The sequence below is a fragment of the Nematocida ausubeli genome (genome assembly GCF_000738915.1).
Source record: "Nematocida ausubeli strain ERTm6 chromosome Unknown supercont2.5, whole genome shotgun sequence".
Lineage (NCBI taxonomy): Eukaryota > Fungi > Microsporidia > Nematocida > Nematocida ausubeli.
This window is the reverse complement of record NW_026515638.1, coordinates 243,498-264,437: the sequence shown is the minus strand read 5'-3', so window position 1 is coordinate 264,437 and position 20,940 is coordinate 243,498. Positions and strand designations below refer to the sequence as shown.

Here is a 20,940-nt window from a genome sequence, read left to right as displayed (position 1 = left end):
TCCTAAGGAAAGCATATCTGCATGCTTCAATATACCTCTATAATGCATGCACAATATACGTATTCTATTGGATATGCTGTTTATTCAGGCAGTGTTCTCATAAAGTATTGCAAAAATTATTACCAGATAGACTATACGCACAGTGGCTAGTAGAAGTATACACTGCATGAAAATATGCAGAAATAGATTCTTTTTCTTAAATAACCTCTACTTCTAGTACTCCACTATTATTATAAATAGGAAGCACTAAATTTAAATATTTGCTTAAACTGCAAAGATCAATTTGAAGACTCTTGAATATTAAAGTATAATACATATGGGTCTTTGTGAATTTTCTTTTGTGAACTTCACATTATTAAAAATACTCCTTAAAGCCAATAAAGCCAAAATATATCTGTACACTCAAGGGATATTCTCCTATCTATATTTAATGTATAATTTGCAGTGTACATCATCACTGCATATGGCACAATCACCCATATCCCTTTAATAGTAGTAGATTTACATACATAAACATATTAAACCTTGTAATATCCGGTTTTACAGGAAATCGCATATGCCACACTGAAATATCCTCCATATACATGGAATACTTCATTAGTGCATCTTTATACCAGTTAATCGTACTTCTGGGTTTTAATGAATTTCTTTGTCTTATTATAAATAGAGCAATGTTTGAATAAAAAATGGATTATACTTTTAAGAAGCCAACACTCGATGTGTACAACATTCTATTCAAGGTGGAAAATAAAAAAGAAGACAGCTCTGTTCTTGCAGAGTACTTGGAGAAGGAAAACATGACAGGACTGCTTAGAGAGTACACGAAGAGAGGACTTTTCCCAGGCAGAGAAGTCCAGCCAGAAGAGGATGTAGACATGAATGGGCTATCTGAGGAAGACCTATTAAAACTGTCTGTCAAGTACTCCAGTGAAGTAGAGTACGAACTGTTTGTGAAGGCAGCCAGGCGCCTCATGGAGTACAACAAATCCTTGATGGTTAAGTTTGACATATGCACAGCAAAGGTGCGCATGCTTATTCTTCTGGGCTGGAAGGAAGAGCTAGACAAGAAAATGGAAGAAATAGAGTCCTTAATTGAGCTGGGAATTGACTGGGCAAGAAAAAACAAGTTTAAAGTGTACAAGAGTTTATACCACATTCTTCGCTCAGACTTTGAAATTGCAGCAGGGCTTCTGATTGATGCACTCTCCACGTTTGAAGGAGAAGAGCTAATGTCTTACTCTGAGCTAGTGCAGTACTGCTTGTTCTGCGGTCTGATGACACTTCCCAGGCAGAGCATACGGACCAAGCTAGTTGAGTCAAGCGAGGTATGCGAAGCAGCCAATAAAATACCAAGTGGGCTAGACTTGCTTCTCTCTTTGGACAAGTGCGACTACCCAGTTCTCTTCCGAAGCATCTGCTTGTTTGCAGAGGAGCTTAAAAGTAACGCGTATTTATACGATAAAATCGACTACTTCGTGTATAGAATGAAGGTAAGGTCGTACAACCAGCTGTTCAAAAGCTACAAGGCCATTTCCATACGGCAGATGTCTGCCATATTCGGAGTCAGCGAGGAGTACATGATCAGAGATGTAGAAGCAATGATCCTTAGAGAGGATCTTCTTTGCCGAATCAACCACCAGCTTATGATGGTTTACAAGACACCAGCAGGAAACTCTGATAAAATTGGTGAGCAGGCGGAAGAGATACTTCACACAATACAGAAGATGATAGCAAGTGAATAAATGGCTTGGTTGCATTGTTTTATCAATTTGTCAGCTTCCCCTGAAAATCCCCAAGCCAGGGTTCTTTTGGCTGGATGCTTCTATTACTTCTTTAATCCATGTGCAAATATATTTATTTCATTATGTAGTTCAAATGGTCTCTAACAGTTCGCAAACTATAAGAGAATTCACAGAGTATTCAGTAAATACTCTATAACAGCCTTATCTAAAGTATTTTGTTTTCTGCAGCACTGGCTTTCCATGTTGAAACTGCAAGCATGAAATTCAGTTAATATACTGCATATAAATTGCATTTTATATGCTACTAGTTAGATACTGCATAGATTCATGCTGGTGTTTGCTAAAATAATCTGCAGAGTGCCAGTCATTTGCACAACCAGAAAGAACATCGTGTAAAGCAGTTTCAGAGACTCTCTTCTATTGGGTACCTCTAAGAAGCACTTTTATATACTTAGAAGAATGTGAAAGTGCTGTACCCAATGGACTCGTCTGAATTTAAATAATGAACATAAGATAATAAGAATCTGTGAATTATATCCTTCGCTGTTTATTACTAGAATATAGAAAGAGTGCTTCCTAGGCCGCGCATGCCACTCTTGAATTTCTTTGTGCTGTATGCATATATAAATAGTAAGAATGCGACCACCATTGATAGTGTGCATGGCAGGCGTATAAAGTAAATCCATCTCTTGCATATTAATGTAGCAACTGCAGTAGTCACGTATGCCCCTGTGTAAGCGACCATTTCACGGGATAGAGTGTTCTTGAAGAAAGTCTTAAATCCGCTGAAAAAGCAGAGAGTAGAGAGAATGAAGATGGAGAACATAGTGAAATTCCATCCAAATACCTCTGGAGTGATTGGAAGTGAAAATAAAGACATTAGAGATCTAAAAAAGAAGAACATTGAAAGTACAGCTGAAATGAGCATGCACCCAATTCTCTGCTTCCAGGATAGTCCCAAGTTCTCCAGCAGAGTGTTTTTCTCTGCAAAGAAGTCTGCGTATGTGAATGGTAGAATGTCTCGTCCTTTCTTAAAATCTTTTGCTAGCTTGAATGTGTCTAAAGCTCCTTGCATTGTCTTGTCAAAATTCATTGCTAAATTTTATGCAAAACACAGCACAAATAAATAGACCAATAAATAATAAATAAACTAAAGAAAATTCGATACAATTTATATATCAATCCACAGCTGCCATCTATCTTTGTATTAAATATCCAAGCACCAATGCAGCAGTTAAGGCTGCCACACTAATTACAGTCTGTAAAATCACTGAAGACCCAAATCTACCAATTATGTGGAGCAGCATTATATTTATAATAAAGCACACAGACAGAATTAAAACATGAATAGGCTGCAGAGTAAGATAGGATGGCTTTGTTGTAAGGAATGACTTAATCGCTTCATTCCTTGTGTTTGCAAGTGTTTTACTCTTTACTACCTGTTCTTTTTTCATTATAGAACAAAAATAAATTCGAATTTATAATTAATTCTCTTTAATATGCTTATTAGTAGAAATTAAGTTACAGAATTATCACACTCAAAGCATCTTCAAAAACATATGGGTTCGATGGCTTCTGCCTTATAATAAATGAATTTACAAAGAAAGGAATGCAAGTATGAAAGGCATTTTTATGCACTTACATGAATGGTTCTGTGTATTTAGTAAGAGAATATATTATAGTGCTTTTTACTATGGAATACAAATAAAACATATCTGAAATATATTCTTGTTCTATCCAGATTATATGCTAATTAAATAGCTCCCCTTACAATATGCTTAAATGGAAATTCAAGTGCAATAACTTCTGTGTTTTTGTATTTCTGCTATAACCCGATATAACCCGAATAGAAAGCAGCAGATGCATTTGTGTTCAATTTATATTGTATTTCCATGGTGCAATTCAGGAATACAATCTTGCATATTTATGAGAGTTAAATTATGCCGGAATAAGAGACTAAAATATAAGCATAAACCATAATGTGCTTAAATATATGCTCATCTGCTTATATCTATAGTATATCTTGTATTAGAAAAAGTGCATATATAGAAGGATTTAAGATTTCTTTGTTTTTTTATTCTTTTACAGCTGACTCTGGTGAGTCGTTCTTTCTTGCTCCGGCAGGCTGCTGCTTATTGCACCTTTCCAGATGCTTTGTGAATACAACACTATTCACTTGTGTGTTGCATATATCGCATAGTATTCTGATCATGCCTTGCTTTCTCTTTTTAATTTTCCCTAAGGGCTTCAATTCACTGCACATTTCTGTGTTGAGTATTATATATGCTAATTCCTTAATTATCTCCTGCATGCAGTAGGGAAAAGTAAATTTCTGTTGTTTTAATAATTATCTGGTGAAGTGCAGCACTAAATAACAGCCCAGAAGTGAAGAAATACCACAGTAAGATGAGTTATTCTAGATTATTTAATCAGTAGTTGCCATGAAAATACCACAAATAGGCAGCAGTTCTGTTAAAACAGCAGTGTTTCTTGGGATGGATGCATTTCTTAATAGAAATCTGCTGTACTAGACTATTAAGCACATAAATATGAACTTTCTTATGTATCCCGTACTAAGAATCATTAGAACTCATTTACTGCGCCATTCCTTCTGAAATAATTGCTAAACCCGCATGTGCCAGCTGAAGATTCTACTTCACTTGCTTATATGGATAAACTCTGTCTGATGGAACAATAAGAGACTACTAAAATAGATAAGTAGGGAATGCAGATAGAAGCCATTATATCCGCATAAGCACAGGAAATAGAGATATTCTTTGAAGTACAAGGTTAATTTCTGTATTTTCTTTTTCTGCATTGCAATATGAGGGTTAGAGTCCTTGGGAACATTGAAAATAGGATAAAAAGTACTTTGAGCCAGAGGCTGAGTAAATCTACCACAGGAAAGGAACTATCCGCAAATATACATGAAGAGTTAACAGGATTGAATGGGATAAGTGCAGAGTCTATTAAATATAACGAAATCCTTGGATGGCTACTGAATGCCCCAGCTACTGTTAAGCTGCATCAGCCAAAGGGAAAACATTCCATAAATGCATCTTTGAGTGGAAATAAAAATATTGTAAAGTACACAGGTTCTGTGTACAATGTCCTATTTGAGTCCCTTGGGCAAAACAAGCTGACTGTAGAAAGCAATCTATCCTCCTTAAAAAGCTCACTTTGTCTGTTCCAGGTAAATTCAAAAGAGACACAGTTACTTGGAAAAAGTTCAGAAATATGGAACTTCCTGAAAATAGTAAATAAGAACATGCGGGACTTAGTTCTGCAAAAGTATTTGAGCATGCACGTGCTTGTTGGCCAAGCAAAAAAGTCTTTGGGGGTTGAGAAAATCATCAACCCAATGATGAAGATATCAGCAGGTGCATGGGTAGAGGATAATATCTTCACTAATAAGATTGAGCTATCTGTCAATCCTATAGAGCACATCCATGCAAGAGTACTAGGGTCTATAGGAATATGCAAAAACTATGCTATTACTGCAGAAAATATCAGTTTATTAAGCAAGCAGAAAACAGCAAAAGAATCCTCTTTGTTAAGCATAGATAGTGAATTCTATGCAAAAGTAGCATATCCTGTGGCTAGTGTAAGATCACTCCTTAATCAACTAGGCATTTTAAGTTCGCATAATCTGAAAAAAACACCTACAGACACAAATATTCTTGCAAGATGGAAGAGAAAAAGTATCCAAAATAAAAGTACAATAGAGCCAGTGGAGAGCAAGTATCTTCCATGGATTATAAGTAAGGCAACAATAGATGTTCAGGGAGAAGTAGAGGGTACATGCAGATTGAATATATTTTCACGTGAATTTTCTGGTGTTGCTAAGACTATGGGAATGCTAAAGTGCAGCATAGAGAGTTATGGAGTGCTTCTGGGTGGGCTAATAACCAAGAAGTATCCATTTACCAATAATACCACAGAACACTTTGGTTTCCAGGAAAATTTCACTCCAGCAGTTGGATTCTCGTATACTCCAAAGAATTCATTCATTGATAGTGCATCAGTCTATTGGCCATGGGCTTCAATAAAAAGAAAGAGCGGTATTCTTAATAAACTGCATGCATTTGAAATAAGTGTATCAAAGGAATACTAGAAGCACAATGATATTGCAGCCTGTGGATATTTATCGATCAAAGAACTATTATCTACTGGAATCCCTGCAAACATGCATTTTTGTGCATGAGATTGGCTACTTAAATAACCCATGGAGAGATTTCTATTTTTACTCTTTCCATACATATCTCATACAGTATTAGACTAAAATTGCAAAACACCCGGTATTTTTCATATCCAGAAACCAAGACACATTTAATAGCGAAATTCGCATGAAAAGATCAATGCATCATAATAAGCACAATAAAAGCTCTTTTCTTATTCCTACTGTACTCATGCAGGGACTCTTTATTTAATAATATTTTGAGTATTTCGGGTATTTGGGCTACAATACTACTACATTAAGACACTTCTGCAGTATTTGACAATTTATATATAACTGAGTTTAGTCGTTTGGTTAAACGTACTGTCTGGAAATTTTTGTATTAATATTTTGCTATTTATCTTAAAATAAGTTAAGTGATGGCAAACCCGTTCATACAACGAGAAGTGAATGATTTAAAGATGCAGCTGTCTAGAAAGATTAGAGAAATGGTGGAAGAAGGAAGGGATGGCATAAGCCCAAAAACCAATGAGCATGGTAAATATATAACCAGACTATTTGTTGCCATTAAAGACTTTTTCTTAACACTATGGCACATGCTCAAGTATGTTTTCTGCTGTTCAGATGCTTCTGTGTATACACAGGACATGAAGAATCTTAGCATCATTATAGAGCAAGCTGCTCAAATTAAAGGGAATCCAGATAATAGAGACAGTCGTTCTGATGAAGCACACACTGATGAACTAGACCAAAATATACCTACTCATGTAGACGGAAAAGCCAAATTTAAAGAGATTTCAGCGCATTCAGTGAAACTTAACATGAACAAAGCAGCAGAGCAGCTCAAAAAAGGAATCAAGTCTCCTGTGACTCCCAATAGAAAAAGGTATATTGTCATAGCAGTGATATTATTAATTGCTAACGGAATAGTCTTATATGCATGGATTAGCATGATATATAACACCTTGTTTAACTATACACCAGAGAAGATACAAATTGATAAAAGCATCATTAATGAAAGTAAAGCCCACGAAGAGACCATTAGAAGATACAATATTCTATATGGAAATGATCCTGTGGCAGCAAAGGAAATTGCAGACTCCTACAAAGGAGCTATAGCATAAGCTTAATAGAAAGCCCGGTTTACTACATACACTGTCTGCAAAGAATAAAGTTAGAAGAAATAAAGTTATTTTTTGGCTTAAAAAGAGGCAGTGTAGTAGAAGTATCTTTGTCTATTAGAATTATTAAGTATATACACTAATATATCCTGATATTTTGTGTTCTTTACAGATGCGAGTTCACTTGTTTCTGCTGCTAAATTAAAATTGCTTTCTTCTGGAATCTTTTCCAATAAGAAGAGTTAAAGGGAATGGCTTTGCTGCATATTTAAAGAGGCATAATAAAAAAGAATAAATATTGCATAAACCCATAGATTAAAGATGAGTTAATTTAGGCTATATTATATGCAGCCTGCAAGAAGCCTGCACTATAAGAATTTGTAGTGATTTTCTTTTATTTTTATGAGCTTAGAAGGAAAACCCCGCAGTGATATTATGCAATGGGTGGCATGTGGAGCCACAATTTCTGCTATTTTGTATGGTGTATATCGCTATGCTATAAAGGATAAATCAACCCCAGAAAGTATGAAGGAAGAAGGCACTGCAGCCTTTTTATTGAAGGATTATGCAAGTGCGATGGAGAAGTATATGGGCGCACTTGAGCTCATTGACAGACTGGAGAGCGAAGGAAAGAGAAATAAAAACAGTGAAGAACGGATTAAAATACTGAACAACATATCACAGACATACTTTATGATGAAGGACTATGAGAATGCAAAGAAGTACATAGAGTATACAATAAGTGGGCATCCTACACACTACAATAGCTTTAAAAGACTGGCTAAGCTAGAGCAGCTAGACAAGGGATATGGAGATGTTAAAGGGCTTGCCGTTATAACTGCCTATTTGATCTTGGATAAAGCAGAAAAAGACAGAAGCAAAGAGTCATCTACTGCTGCGTCTTCTGTGCAGACCCAAGAAAAGAAGGCAGAGAATCACACAGACATTGCAGTCAGTGACATAAAAAGCAAAGAAGTCGAAACAGAGAGGTCCACGTGGAATGAAGTGTTAAGCAAGAAAATAGAAGCACTTGCAGAGAAAAGAACCAAGAGTGCCAGTACAGTCAAGAATGGGTATTGTGTCTCTTTTGTAAAACTTGAGGAAGTTCTGAGTATTTTTAAGGAAGCTTTGCATGGTGCATTATTTGGAAATAAAAGCAGCAAAGACAAAGAATTGCTTGGGTGGATTGACAGTAGAAAATATTCACTAATAGTAGACTACTTAAACAAAACTCCTATGCAAAAGTACAGCAGGCGTGCTGCATTCATTGCAGGCAACATAAAATATATTCTAGCCCAAAACACAGAAGCAATATCTTTGTTTGATGCGGCAGGAACCATATACGGAGATGTTTTATCAATATACATAAAGAAGCTTGAAAATGTAAATGTGCAAATAGAAGAAGACAAGATTATAAAAATCATGAACTCAAATGATCCAATTGTAAGAATGTATGTTTTGCAGCTGCACTTGGCAAGTGAGAATATGGGCCACTATATGGCTAAGCTGATTGAGCTCCAGGCAGAAGAATCTATTTCTCTTCCTTTTATATCAAATATTAAGTCACAGTATGCACTGTACGAGCACAAAGAAGCACTTAGCACCTTAAAGAAAGCACTTTCTCTCTTCCCAGAAGACATAAATGTGCTGTGCACGGGGGTTGAAGTGCTTTCACAGGAAATAACCAAGGAAAAAACAGAGAAAGAGATAGATGATGCATACATCAAACAGCACCCTAAGTGCGCAGAAGCATATACCATGCTAGTTGATGTGCTGTCGCGGCTGGAGCAGAAAGAGTTTGGCAACTCACCAAGGGGCGCATTCTTCAGATACATTGGATATAGCTCGTTAAACCAGAAGGAAAAAGCAGAGACCCTTCTGCAGGAGGCAATAGACCTTGACATATACAACAATACACTTTTAATCCAGCTGGGACAGCACAAAATCAACGCAGGAGATTTATCTGGCTTTGATCTCTTTGAAAAAGCAGCCACGCTTTCCTTGGAAGGAGCCAAGGACATATACAGAATGCTTTACACGTATAAAAGTGTGTACGGTGTCCAGGAATACTATCCACACGTGTCCATAATCGCAGTGAATAATTACTCTGCAGCCTCTTAGCTAGTCCATAGACAAACTAAGACATTTAAAGCTAAAATATCATAGTGCTGTAAACAAAGCATTATAAAAGGACACTTATCCCATTCCTCTGTGTATTATATAACAAGAGCATGCTTAATTATGGGCTATACTTTACAGTAACTGCACTCCCTTGAAGTGTCTTAAGACATAGATTTCAATGTAGCCCAATCTAATCTGATTTTTGTTATTAAACATTCTCTAGACTACTATGGCTCTACTATTAAAAGGGGCACGAATAAAGTGCTTCTTACAGGATTTTCTTTGTACAAGAATAAAAATCCTTCTTCTTTCTGCTCTCTTAAATGCGCATGCTGAAATATGCAGAAGATTTGAGTATCTCAGGACATGCCAAAATAATCACTCAGGAAGAGTAAAAGAAGATCTAAATAAATATGAGTTGGTTTTTATACCTTCTGCATGCATTAAACTTAATTATATGCCTTTTTCTCTTTATTTAAAGCTTTTTAACTGCTTCTAGACCCATAGTTGGTGCTTAGTCAGCACAAAGTGCACAAATGCATTTCTACCTCACAGGAGTATTACAGAAAGTAAAATCTTCACTGAGAGGATGCTATACACAGTTCTTTAGAAAGGTTTTTCTAAACCAGAAACATCAAAGAGGCTTGCATAAATATCTAGAGTTAATCATAATTTCTATTAAATTTATGCTAGAAATTGATTTCTCTAGGACTTTAGACGTTATAAATAATTTCGGGTACTTTACCTATTCTTTCGTTAATAGCCATAATAATAAGCACCATACCAACAATAAAAAATAAAAAGCCAATCAACGAGTACTGTATAACTGATGGGTATAGCCTACCAATCTTGTGCATGGTTATTCTAAATCCTGAGGGACTAAGAGATGAACTATGAAGGTCTTTCTTTTTTGCTGCGAAGTTGTAGCGTGTTTCTGGCTCTGTGTCCTCTTGTTCTCTTACAGAGGTGAGGCCTTTTGCGTATGCTTCATTTAAATCATCAGATGGCAATGCCACATATACTCTGTCTGTTCCATCATTGTTTGGGCTTAAGTTAACTTCGCTCTCTTCACTTACATCATCTGATGACTTTATGTTGTTTAGCTCATTATTTTGGCCTGAACACTTCGTTAGTTTTACTAGAATTGGAACAAAGAATGCTATAATACCGATTATTAATGAGAGATAGCCTAACTGTAGTAATGTATCAGAAGTTGATCCCATGCTCATTTTACAGAAAAAATTATTAAGTTAGAAATAAATACGAATTACTTTTTAAAACTTTTCATAGCTATGGTAAAATTTTCTGTTGATTTAATTTTATTCTTGCAAAGTTCACTTTATTTAGTGTTCTTTATTATCCATCTTCCTATTGTATACTCCAGTGTTTAATTGACGCATAAACAAAGAAAATGTTTGTGCAATTATAAAAGTGTCACTAAACTATTGTCTCCTGGGTATGTTTCCTGGGATTCGGTTCTGCATCACTGGTGCAATCATTCAAATTTTCATCCGATAAACGCGTTACTAGAAGAAGTGGTCTCTCTGCCTCCGTGACTAAACCATTATTTTGGTTAACGTTCGGCTTGTTTGGGGTTCGAGTCTTTCTGCCTGCTCTTGCTTTCCTTTTTTCCATTGAAATGTCGATCATAACACCGATCTTAAGTAAAGTGGCTATCACAAACAAGACGACAGCTATTACTTTTAGGACCTTCGGAACTTTTCTTGTTGAACTCGCTTGCATTAAAATTTTATCAAATATAAAATTATAAATACACAAAACCGTTTGCAGGGGTATCACTTGTGGTAAAATTTTCACTTCTCAAATCCGAGGCAACAAGATCACTAATATAAAAGAAAAAAATTCTGAAAAATATATAAGCCAATCAAACACTATATAATCATGTGAGAATCTTAGAAATGCACCGCATGCTAACAATAAGAAATAGATCCAATACGAATGCAAACAGCCACTGCCTCCAAAGACATCTGCATAGTAAATATATAAATAAAACTCTTTTGAAAACAACTCTATCTGTTGCATATTACTATCCCTTTGTTCTAACCTTAACTTCTTTAGAGCATGCCACATACCGTTATATTTAATGGGTTAACCATAAAACTACTATAATATTTACTAAAGTATCTCTATAGGGCAAGAACAATAGTACATATAGGATGAGATTAAGTTCAACAAAATATCTTCTTGTGTTGGTGTAATGCTTTCTTTATTTCAGAGTGCTTAGTGTAGTATTATATTTGCTTGTGACAGCCTTTTATTATGTCTATTTTTTTTAAATTTCTAAACCTCTGCAGAAATAAAATATATTTTTATGTCTACATATACTGAAGAGTACAAAAACATAAAAAAAAAGACGAAGGAACAGGAAAATGCAAAAGATGCACATAAAAAATAGGCTATGAAAGGGAGGGTTTGAGCAGCAGTAAACAGCCTGCTTTAAGACAACACATTGCAGGAAGAAAGGAAAGAACCCTGCGACAACAGCAAACAAACAGAAAGACATACATATGGAGGGAAATAAACAAAGGCATGTACACCATGAAAAGCGCACTAGTTGCAAACTCAACAGCAAGACTGAAAAGCGTGTTTGAGCAGGTCAAAGAGCTTCTCGCCTCAGAGGAGAAGAGCAAGCTCCAGGAGGCCTTCCACCTGATATCCATGAAGGGGCTCTCACACAAGGAAAAGGCGCACGTGTTCCCGCAGATTCTGAGCATGATAGGGCACTCTGCAATAGAAATAAAGTGTCTCGCATACTCCTTCATCCTGCGCTCTGTGCGAAGTGACTCTTCTCTTCTGATCCTTGCAGTAAACTCGCTTATGCAGGAGATGAACTCGGGGCACGAGGGCACCGGCCCGTCTCCGGCACTGCGCGCTGCGCTGGCAATTGACTTTATCTCAAAGATAGCAGACGCAGAGTTTCTGAACCACTTCACACACGAAATAGAAAAAAGATACTCCTCAGAGTCCGACATTGTCAAAAAGTCAGCTCTTCTTGCAGCACCCACACTGGTCAGAGTGTTTGGCGAGACAAAGCTGGAGCGGATTAAGCAGTGTCTGCAGGAAAAGAGCCCAGTGGTTCTGAGCGCTGCCATATCCGCAATTGTTGCAATAGAAGAGGCCAAGCCGTACACCTTTAGCAGCGAGGACGTGTCTGCCTGCTTTCGAACACTGTGCGCGCACAGACAGAGCATAGAGGAGGCAGCCGGAAACTTTGCGCTTCTTTTCTCTCAGCTGTGCCGGCTGCTGCGCATCCACCCGTCGTCTGATGCAGTGGAGGTGGCTGCGCAGGTGCTGGAGTTTCTTCCGCTGTGCGCGCTCCGAGAGCTTGCAATCATAAACAAAGGCGCGCTCTCTCTTGCAATGGTGGAGAAGATTGCAAATAGCCTCATAAGCTACATAGGAACCCGGCACAAGACAGACGCACTTGAGTCAATTCTTCTCCTTCTGCAGAAGCACACAATTAAGCTGGAGACAGACCCGTTCATAATCACGCACGAGGACACGCAGAGAGAGAAGATACAAAAGCTGTACATTCTCTCCCTGATCGGCAGCCCAGAAGGATGCGAAGAGATCTCCGCGTGCATTCGGGACAGAGAGTGCGTGCACCACGCAATCACGCTGCTTCTTGATCTGGACATTCTGACGCCTAACCACATAAAGCTTGGGTTCCAGTACAGCCAGTCCTCCACCCTGAGGGCCATCTACAGCAAGCACCCGCTCCCAGAGAAGTACACTGAAGCAATCAAAGGCATTCTGGGCCGCATGGAGAACGTGCTGGAGAAGGAGGTGTATCTCTTTTTAGCAGGGTACTACCTGAGCAGTATTCCAGACGAGGTAAACCGCATCCGAAGAATCCGAAGCTCCTCAAGCGGCGTGCTTTACGGAAAGCAGGAGGAGCGAGAAAAGCCAGAAGAGCACCTGGAGGAGTATATGTACTTCCTGCTGAACATGCACACGCGGGGAATCCTGTCCAAGGAGGAGTGCATACAGCAGGCACAGACAGCCTTTTCTGAGGAGATGTTCCTCTTTAACAAGTTTATGCATCTAATTGACCTTCCAGACAGGAAGCATCTTCTTGAGCTGATAGCATACAAGAGGGTTCTCTACAAAATAACAGGACAGCACTGGATTTAAAGAGGAATGCATGAAATAAATGTTAAGCTGATTTACAACGTATTTTATCTATATTCTTCTTTTATTTTTAATTATAACGAAAACACTATAGACACGTATGTAGCCTGAATGTGGATATTTTACAGATGCACAATATGGTACACTAGTAATTTCTTACCAGATTATGGTTTAAAGTGTTGTATACTATATCTGCTGTAGAAGATGGGGCTATGTACGCCTTGCTAACCAAAAATATTCCATTTACAATTATGAACCACAAAATCACCATAACAACAAGCTTTCTGCTTCCTTCCACCATAACTAAGCCCGCTAAGTTGTCGGATATGGTGACTCCAGTTAGAATAAACATTACCCCAAAGAGAATCACTTTGGACACAAAAAACAGTGCATATATGTATATGTTTGTCTGTGCAAGAAGATAAAAATTTACATAGAGTGAAATACTACTGATAATTAGCAGGGCCTCAATAAATATCATGTAAAATTGCACTCTGTTGTTTACAATCGGAACAGATGCATTTTCGCGTCCTGTTATGTTCAGTGACTTCAGAATGCTGTCACACCCAACATACATACCACCAAGCAGAAGCACAATGTATAAATTCTGTCCTATGTAGCTTCCATACGACGGGAGAGCCCCTAAATAAAGAGTGTTAATGTATAAAGGAAAAAAGGTTGAAATAAAAGAGAAAGAAAAAAGTATGCACATTAAAGGAGCCATGCAGTGGCATAGTACCACTATGGAGAAAGACAAAACTCTTTCATTCTCTGAAAAGAAAAAGTGCAATGGGCAGGTGGCTCTGCAGTGGTAAGTTGCAGTTACCTCAGGCTCGTAGAATGACTGGATGCAATTTACCCCAATTAAGTGCCACTTAATCCTTAGATTAGTCAGTTTAATGGAAATTATTCCTTTGTCAATGAAGAACAAAAGAATATGCCGCAGTACTATGTATATTGTATATGAGTAGTCTGTTGTGTACTTAGGTGAAGCCTGCATTCTAATCTTAGCCATTATGAATCAAAAAATATAATAAATAGATAGAAGAGTTTGTCTGGAATTCATTAAAAAATAAACCTAAAGGAGTGCAAAAAGAACCTGCATATGGAAGAATACACTTTATTCTATGCTAATATTTTCAAACCGAAAGTATCAAGTATCTTCTATATAACCCTATATAACCCGAATGTGTTGGTTTTCTTTGCCTTTGAGGCCACGAAACTCTCTTCCTGGGTTAATAGTAAGAATAGTTTTGGTGATTTCCTTGCAGTTTGACTATATGCTAAGACACCACAAGGGGGTATGTTTCCATATATGTCTATAATCAGTGACTTTGGCTTATTTATACTATGTGCCATACTCTCATCTGTTACCACAGTATGCTTGTATATATATGAATTTACATTAAACTAGAAGACTATGAATAGACTATGAGAAATAAATTTTATTCATTGGTATAAGCCAGTCTAATATTTCAGGGGAAGAAAATCCCTTTATGCCTGAAATAAGTCTACCACAATTAGTTATCTAAATGGGTTTAAATAGGAAAGTATGCTCTGACCTGGGCTTATATTGAATAAATTGCATAAAATTCCTGTTTGCTGGTTGACATGCTCGCATAAATAGTGCAAGCACCAATAAATAACTATACTGCATATGCTTGATCCAGAGAAATTCAATATTGCGGCTTTCTTTGAGGACTTTGTGCTAGGTTTATCACTGAAGCAGCACCCAATGTAATAAAAAATACTGGAAAACATAATTGCATTGCTAGCAACAATCATATCCCGGGCAATTGGACCCCCAAATGCAATAGCACCGTATGAAATTCCAATTAAAGCAATACTTGTAATGTAACTTGCAGTTTTCACACGATTTGCAACATCTGCACTTGCTTCTGTACTTGCATATTTGTAATTCTTAGAGTATGTAAGCAGTAGACAAAAAACTGATGCTAGGCCTAGCGCACTGTATATACTAAGAACAACACCGTAGTAAGGTATTTTAGAGGGCAGAATGCACAGTCCACCGAATAATGTAAATATTGTGCAGATCAGAAAGGAAGTTACAAAGTCAAATATCTTTTCAGTTTTTTTTGACTCTCTTCCTGTATTAAGCACTCCATTCCGCATACCACCAAAAGTAGAAATGGCGTATGGAAGTATAAATAGAATTATTCCATCGATTGTAAACACACTATATATTGCCCTGTACGCAATAAATCCACCATTGTACAGGATAGAAGAGAGTGTAATAGACCCTTCTTCTTTTTTACCCGATTTCTGACTGGATCTATTTCTTGCTGAATTTCTTTCGGATGTGATCTGCTGTGAGCCAGATACTTCTGCTAGTAGAAAAACTGACAATAATCCGGTGAGTATAATAAATTGTTTTAATATGGAGGGACTGCGGGGTTTCATGCAGATTATTTTATAAACTAGTTTAAATCCATGATCCCCTTAAAGTTAGCCAATAAAAGGCGGCTCTCCTGTTGTAACTAGTAAATAATTGGTTTATTTTATATTTCTGTAACTGGTTTTAACCAAAATCAATTTATTCAATTTGACCGTTAAATTGCTTCTGGATAAGAAATCTCTGCATGTCCAGTTAACTTATACTGCTAATAATGCAATGTTTGCATTAAGAATTGTATTAGCCCGGATCTTAAGACTTTCTGTCACAGCAGACTGTATGGCTTTTACAACAGTGTATGCTCCATGTGCAATGCTAAACTTAGCAATTAAACCAATTGTAATAAAGGAGTAAATCAGAATCATTAAAAGGCATAATCCGTAAATTGGTCTAAATATAGTAGCCATCTTACTGCCTGCTGCACTTCTGCGTAATCTCCATATATTGCATAGTTCAAGTATGCAGGACCCAAGTGCTACTACAGTAGAAGCAAGGAGATAAATAACTAAAAATGCACGGATTGAGAACACGGACATGTCAAGATTCATGAAAAGACTGTTGTACTTGTTTGATCCATACGCACTACTAAGGCCTAGTATAAACATCATTGAGAAGACTGTTAAAGCAGTGAATATTGTGTGCTCAGAATCAACCATTGAGTTGTAGCTTGTTGCAAATTGGATTCCCTTGTAGTGCAAAAACAGGGTTTGTGCCATTTTCACGACATACCCAACGTATACTGCGATATTTAAACCGCGTGCACATGCGCCCTCAGAGAATGTGCCGTATGGGGCCTTCATGAAAGCGGTCATTGCAGGGAAGATTATATCAACAATGAATGCAGTATTCTGGAAGAGGAATATTCTGATGAGAACCAATGTACACATGTACTTAAGCAGAAGAAGTCCATTTGAGACAATGACTCTTGTCTTTCTGGATGAAAGTATTGTTTCTTTTTTTGTCTCTTTTGCTGAGTCGGTTTCTTCTGGTTTCTGTTCTGTGCTTTTCTTCTGTTCTTTCTTGGTAATTTCTCTGTATATGTTTACTAGACACCCTTTTATATTTGTTAGGGGTGTGCCTATTGCACTTTCCATAATTGTTTCTGTTATTTCGTTTTTCTGTTCTTTTAATGCACTTGATTTCATCATAAATAAAACTTTTCAGACATATTTAATATTAAAATACCGGATATCAGAAGAAAATATATTTATAACGGAATTATTTAAATATCTGTGTTTGGGCCAAATTCAAGCTATACTACAAGTGACACATTTCCTGCTAAAATATCCATACTTTCAGAAGTTCATCCAAAAAGACCCATTCAAACTGAAAATGCTCTCAGATGAATTATTTAATTGTACCTTATGCATAGTGCAATATCCAAAATTAATTTCAAGTAAAGGTAGAAAGAGAAGAAGTAAAAAGTAAATTTATTTTTAGACAGAAATGGGGAAGAAGATTGATATTAAGCAAGAGCTAGAGAGACAACTAGGACCAGAATATATTTCCTTCAGGAATTGTGGCTACACGGAAGAGCCGTACATTGAAGGATGGACTGCCGTGCAGATGGCAAATAGAATATTCGGGTACAACGGGTGGTCATCACAGGTTCTATCCGTGCAGACAGTGGATGCAGAGGATCTTCCAGATAACAGAAGCACAATATCAGCTCAAGCACATATCAGAATAACCTTAAAGGATGGGATAATCCGGGAAGACATTGGCTTTGGGGTTGCAGAGAGAGTGAATGGAAAGGGAAAGGCAATTAAGCAGGCATATAAATCTGCAGTGACAGATGGAATAAAAAGAGCATTAAAACAATTTGGAAGAGCAATGGGATCCTGCTGTAATGACAAGAATTACATAAGACAGATCCGGAAGATACGAAAGATAGATACGCCCATCAAGGAAAGTGAGTTAATTCGGCCAGGCTCTAAGCCATACACAAAGCCAGAAATAAATCCAAAAATAAGTGTGGGAAGAAAAGGGTCTTTTATAAAGGAATTGGAGACCACAGAGAACAAATCGAATAAATTTGAGGGAAAGAAGATCACTGGAGACAAAGCAGCAAATAAAAGCCTTCTGTCTCTGGATGACTTACTTTCTGAGTAGACATAATATCTGGGTACTTTTTGGTGTAAGAATGAAATTAATGAAATTAATGCAGTTATAAGCTGGCATGGACAATGTTTAAATAGAATAAAACAGAATGAGTATTATTAGAGTACTTTTGTATATGCATTGTTCTATTTCTGGTTATTTTACTGTCTGTAGCCAGTTTATAACATAAATTATCTACGTGCAAGTTAGTATATTTATCATGCTGCATTACTCTGCTGTATGTAAATATAGTAGATGCATACTTGTTCTAGAAAAAGAATAAAACCCTTCAGGTTAAAATATGATATGATAATGGGGTTTGAAGGCTTTTAAATCAAAAATAAAACAAATTTACAGATAAGAATATGCTATCCTTAAGGATCATTGAATTGTCCCATAAATTAAACCAGAATATATTCTATTATCCCATGAATTTCTATTATCTGGATATAATTACATACAACAAGATACCCAGTACATCTAACTCAAATATAAATCTCATACAAAGGATAGTTCTATATAAATACACCCAAATACATTATTAATTAGAATTAAATAGGATATTTCCTGTGAATTTAAGTACCAAGAAATAACCCAGTATTTCAATTCACACTGTACACCATAAAGCACTAATAATTTATTTTCCAAATGAAAATATCACCATATAATAGTACATAAAGTGCCAGTAAATAAGCAAAATATTCAGATATTCCAAAGCATAAAATACTCATAACCAGAACCCAATATAACCCGAAATAATCATGCACTAAATATTCCTGCATCTTTTAACTATTTATCTCTCAACCTTAAATCTCTGTGAGTTTTATGCCTATGATATAACTATATTTACGTATAAATAAATTTAAAAAAAGAACTAAACAATGGCAAAAAAGAAAGGAGGAAAGAAAGGATTTGAGGAAATTGATGACATGTACGATATGTACACAGAAATGAACACAGAATATGCAGAAGAAGAAGTGGAGGAAGAGATAGAAGAAGCAGAGGTGCAGCAGACACTGGAAATCCCTGAATTAGACGAACAGAAAATGATTGCAAAAAAACTCGAGAGACTAACCATGCAAAGACCAGTCCATAAGCCAAAGGCAGAAATAAAAGTAGAGCAAGAAAAGGAAATGGAGACAGATTATAGAAGCCCAATATGCTGCATCCTAGGACACGCAGATACAGGAAAGACAAAGATCCTTGATAGAATTAGGGAGACAGATGTGCAGCTAGCAGAAGCAGGTGGAATTACTCAGCAAATTGGTGCAACGTACATTCCTATAAAGGAGCTAACAAAAAAGTACAAAATTGTATCTGACAAGTTGCCTGGGATCTTAGTGATAGACACACCCGGGCACGAAGCATTCTCTAATTTACGGTCCAGAGGGTCTTCTATGTGCAATATTGTGGTCCTGGTGATTGACATTATGCACGGGTTGGAGCTGCAGACAAAAGAAAGCATTGAGCTGTTAAGGAGCAGAAAGACGCCTTTCATTATTGCATTGAACAAGATAGATAGAATTAATGGATGGAAGTCAAAGGATACACCATTTTCCGTGAAGTCCCAAAGCAAAGCTGCAAAGCTGGAGTTTAAGGATAGGTTTGAGAAGATTGTTTTGGACCTAGCAAGTATTGGCTTGAACTCTGCAATATTCATGAAGAACCCAAACCCAAAGGCATATGTGAACATTGTTCCTACGTCTGCTGTTACAGGAGAAGGCATCTCAGATATGCTCTCAGTGCTGCTTGACCTTGTGGAAACAAATCTCCTGAAGAAAGTTAAGTTTGAGGAGACTGTGCAGTGCATGGTGCTTGAATCCAGGTCAGAGGAAGGAAAGGCAGCCACAATTGATGTAATTTTATCAAACGGAATATTATCCGTAGGTGATAAAATAGTTGTGTGCACGCAGAATGGAGCCGTAGAGACAGTCATTCGGCACCTTCTGACACCAAACCCCATGAAAGAGACAAGAGTCAAGTCAAAGTACAAGGAAAATAAGAGTGTAAAGGCAGCAATTGGTGTCCGACTGGCAGCACACAAACTAGAGGGTGTCCTAGCAGGAAGTAAACTCACTGTAGTAAAGAGCGAAGAAGAAACTGAAAGAATCATAGAGGAAGCAGATGAACAGATCAGAGCCACAATACAGAACTTCATTTCAGGCGACAAAAAGACCACATCTGGAACTATTTTTGACGTAGTAGGGGAAGATGGAATACACGCACAGGCAAGCACACTAGGAGCACTGGAGGCACTTATTTCTATTTTAAAGAAGGCAAATATACCCATTAGAACGGTTGGAGTTGGCAGCATATCAAAGAAAGATATCATTAAGGTATCAACAATCTCTGAAAGACACCCAGAATATGCAGTTATGCTTTGCTTTGATGTGGTCCCATCACAGGAGATGCAGGTCATTGGGAAGGAAATGAAAGTGAAATTCTTGACTGCAGAAATAATCTACCACCTGACAGAAAAGTACAAGAAGCACATGGAAGAGCAATGGGCACAAGCAGAAGAACAGTTGAAGGACAAGGTCATTTTCCCATGCATACTAACAATAGTACCAGGCTGCGTATTCACAAAAAGATCCCCACTGGTGCTGGGAGTAAAAGTGCAGCAAGGAATACTTAGAGTAGGCACGCCCTTAGCAGTAGTCAGAGATGGAGAAATCACACGCATTGGGCAAGTCACAAGCATTTTAGAAGACACAAAAGTAAACCCGAAAAATGACAAAATAAAGGCAGGTGGAAAGGCATCGATAAAGGTAGAAGTATCAGGAAACCAGCCACAAATTATTGTTGGAAGGAAACTCTTTGAAACAGACCAAATTGTCAGTAGACTAACAAGAGAGTCAATTGACTTGTTGAAGGAAAGTTTTAAAGATGCTTTAACAAAGGAAGACTGGCTCACAGTGATAAGTCTGAAGAGTATCCTGGGAATCCACTAATACAACAGAAATAAACTGATAGTCATAGAGTAAGACACAAGATGATTATTCAGAATGAATAATCCATCAATAAAGAGTAGTTTAAGCACAAGAATATATCCCATGAATATAGCCAGATAGAATATTCATAAATATGAGATTATAGAGTGCTTATATAGATGCA

General features: G+C 37.1%; 15 protein-coding genes across 15 annotated transcripts; 7 read left to right on the top strand and 8 right to left on the bottom strand.

Moving 5' to 3' along the window:
- Positions 1-686: 686 nt before the first annotated feature.
- NESG_02123 (uncharacterized protein) lies at positions 687-1,742 on the top strand (the record flags this gene model as incomplete). The annotated part of the gene is made up of 1 exon (XM_053049735.1): positions 687-1,742. One exon carries the CDS (start codon positions 687-689, stop codon positions 1,740-1,742), a length of 1,056 nt encoding a protein of 351 aa, XP_052903906.1.
- Positions 1,743-2,295: 553 nt separating this feature from the next.
- On the bottom strand, positions 2,296-2,835 carry NESG_02122 (uncharacterized protein; the record flags this gene model as incomplete). The annotated part of the gene is made up of 1 exon (XM_053049734.1): positions 2,296-2,835. The coding sequence occupies one exon, from the start codon at positions 2,833-2,835 to the stop codon at positions 2,296-2,298; it is 540 nt and encodes a 179-aa protein (XP_052903905.1).
- A 103-nt stretch (positions 2,836-2,938) lies between these two features.
- NESG_02121 (uncharacterized protein) lies at positions 2,939-3,196 on the bottom strand (the record flags this gene model as incomplete). The annotated part of the gene is made up of 1 exon (XM_053049733.1): positions 2,939-3,196. The coding sequence occupies one exon, from the start codon at positions 3,194-3,196 to the stop codon at positions 2,939-2,941; it is 258 nt and encodes an 85-aa protein (XP_052903904.1).
- A 620-nt stretch (positions 3,197-3,816) lies between these two features.
- Positions 3,817-4,053, bottom strand: NESG_02120 (uncharacterized protein; the record flags this gene model as incomplete). Its single annotated transcript, XM_053049732.1, has 1 exon — positions 3,817-4,053. One exon carries the CDS (start codon positions 4,051-4,053, stop codon positions 3,817-3,819), a length of 237 nt encoding a protein of 78 aa, XP_052903903.1.
- Positions 4,054-4,566: 513 nt separating this feature from the next.
- Positions 4,567-5,856, top strand: NESG_02119 (uncharacterized protein; the record flags this gene model as incomplete). Its single annotated transcript, XM_053049731.1, has 1 exon — positions 4,567-5,856. One exon carries the CDS (start codon positions 4,567-4,569, stop codon positions 5,854-5,856), a length of 1,290 nt encoding a protein of 429 aa, XP_052903902.1.
- Positions 5,857-6,338: 482 nt separating this feature from the next.
- NESG_02118 (uncharacterized protein) lies at positions 6,339-7,043 on the top strand (the record flags this gene model as incomplete). The annotated part of the gene is made up of 1 exon (XM_053049730.1): positions 6,339-7,043. One exon carries the CDS (start codon positions 6,339-6,341, stop codon positions 7,041-7,043), a length of 705 nt encoding a protein of 234 aa, XP_052903901.1.
- Positions 7,044-7,442: 399 nt separating this feature from the next.
- NESG_02117 (uncharacterized protein) lies at positions 7,443-9,161 on the top strand (the record flags this gene model as incomplete). The annotated part of the gene is made up of 1 exon (XM_053049729.1): positions 7,443-9,161. One exon carries the CDS (start codon positions 7,443-7,445, stop codon positions 9,159-9,161), a length of 1,719 nt encoding a protein of 572 aa, XP_052903900.1.
- A 713-nt stretch (positions 9,162-9,874) lies between these two features.
- NESG_02116 (uncharacterized protein) lies at positions 9,875-10,390 on the bottom strand (the record flags this gene model as incomplete). Its single annotated transcript, XM_053049728.1, has 1 exon — positions 9,875-10,390. The coding sequence occupies one exon, from the start codon at positions 10,388-10,390 to the stop codon at positions 9,875-9,877; it is 516 nt and encodes a 171-aa protein (XP_052903899.1).
- Positions 10,391-10,598: 208 nt separating this feature from the next.
- Positions 10,599-10,904, bottom strand: NESG_02115 (uncharacterized protein; the record flags this gene model as incomplete). Its single annotated transcript, XM_053049727.1, has 1 exon — positions 10,599-10,904. One exon carries the CDS (start codon positions 10,902-10,904, stop codon positions 10,599-10,601), a length of 306 nt encoding a protein of 101 aa, XP_052903898.1.
- Positions 10,905-11,711: 807 nt separating this feature from the next.
- On the top strand, positions 11,712-13,316 carry NESG_02114 (uncharacterized protein; the record flags this gene model as incomplete). The annotated part of the gene is made up of 1 exon (XM_053049726.1): positions 11,712-13,316. The coding sequence occupies one exon, from the start codon at positions 11,712-11,714 to the stop codon at positions 13,314-13,316; it is 1,605 nt and encodes a 534-aa protein (XP_052903897.1).
- A 142-nt stretch (positions 13,317-13,458) lies between these two features.
- NESG_02113 (uncharacterized protein) lies at positions 13,459-14,328 on the bottom strand (the record flags this gene model as incomplete). The annotated part of the gene is made up of 1 exon (XM_053049725.1): positions 13,459-14,328. The coding sequence occupies one exon, from the start codon at positions 14,326-14,328 to the stop codon at positions 13,459-13,461; it is 870 nt and encodes a 289-aa protein (XP_052903896.1).
- Positions 14,329-14,837: 509 nt separating this feature from the next.
- On the bottom strand, positions 14,838-15,734 carry NESG_02112 (uncharacterized protein; the record flags this gene model as incomplete). Its single annotated transcript, XM_053049724.1, has 1 exon — positions 14,838-15,734. The coding sequence occupies one exon, from the start codon at positions 15,732-15,734 to the stop codon at positions 14,838-14,840; it is 897 nt and encodes a 298-aa protein (XP_052903895.1).
- A 192-nt stretch (positions 15,735-15,926) lies between these two features.
- On the bottom strand, positions 15,927-16,871 carry NESG_02111 (uncharacterized protein; the record flags this gene model as incomplete). The annotated part of the gene is made up of 1 exon (XM_053049723.1): positions 15,927-16,871. The coding sequence occupies one exon, from the start codon at positions 16,869-16,871 to the stop codon at positions 15,927-15,929; it is 945 nt and encodes a 314-aa protein (XP_052903894.1).
- A 301-nt stretch (positions 16,872-17,172) lies between these two features.
- NESG_02110 (uncharacterized protein) lies at positions 17,173-17,838 on the top strand (the record flags this gene model as incomplete). Its single annotated transcript, XM_053049722.1, has 1 exon — positions 17,173-17,838. One exon carries the CDS (start codon positions 17,173-17,175, stop codon positions 17,836-17,838), a length of 666 nt encoding a protein of 221 aa, XP_052903893.1.
- Positions 17,839-18,707: 869 nt separating this feature from the next.
- On the top strand, positions 18,708-20,777 carry NESG_02109 (translation initiation factor aIF-2; the record flags this gene model as incomplete). The annotated part of the gene is made up of 1 exon (XM_053049721.1): positions 18,708-20,777. The coding sequence occupies one exon, from the start codon at positions 18,708-18,710 to the stop codon at positions 20,775-20,777; it is 2,070 nt and encodes a 689-aa protein (XP_052903892.1).
- Between the last annotated feature and the right edge of the window lie 163 nt (positions 20,778-20,940).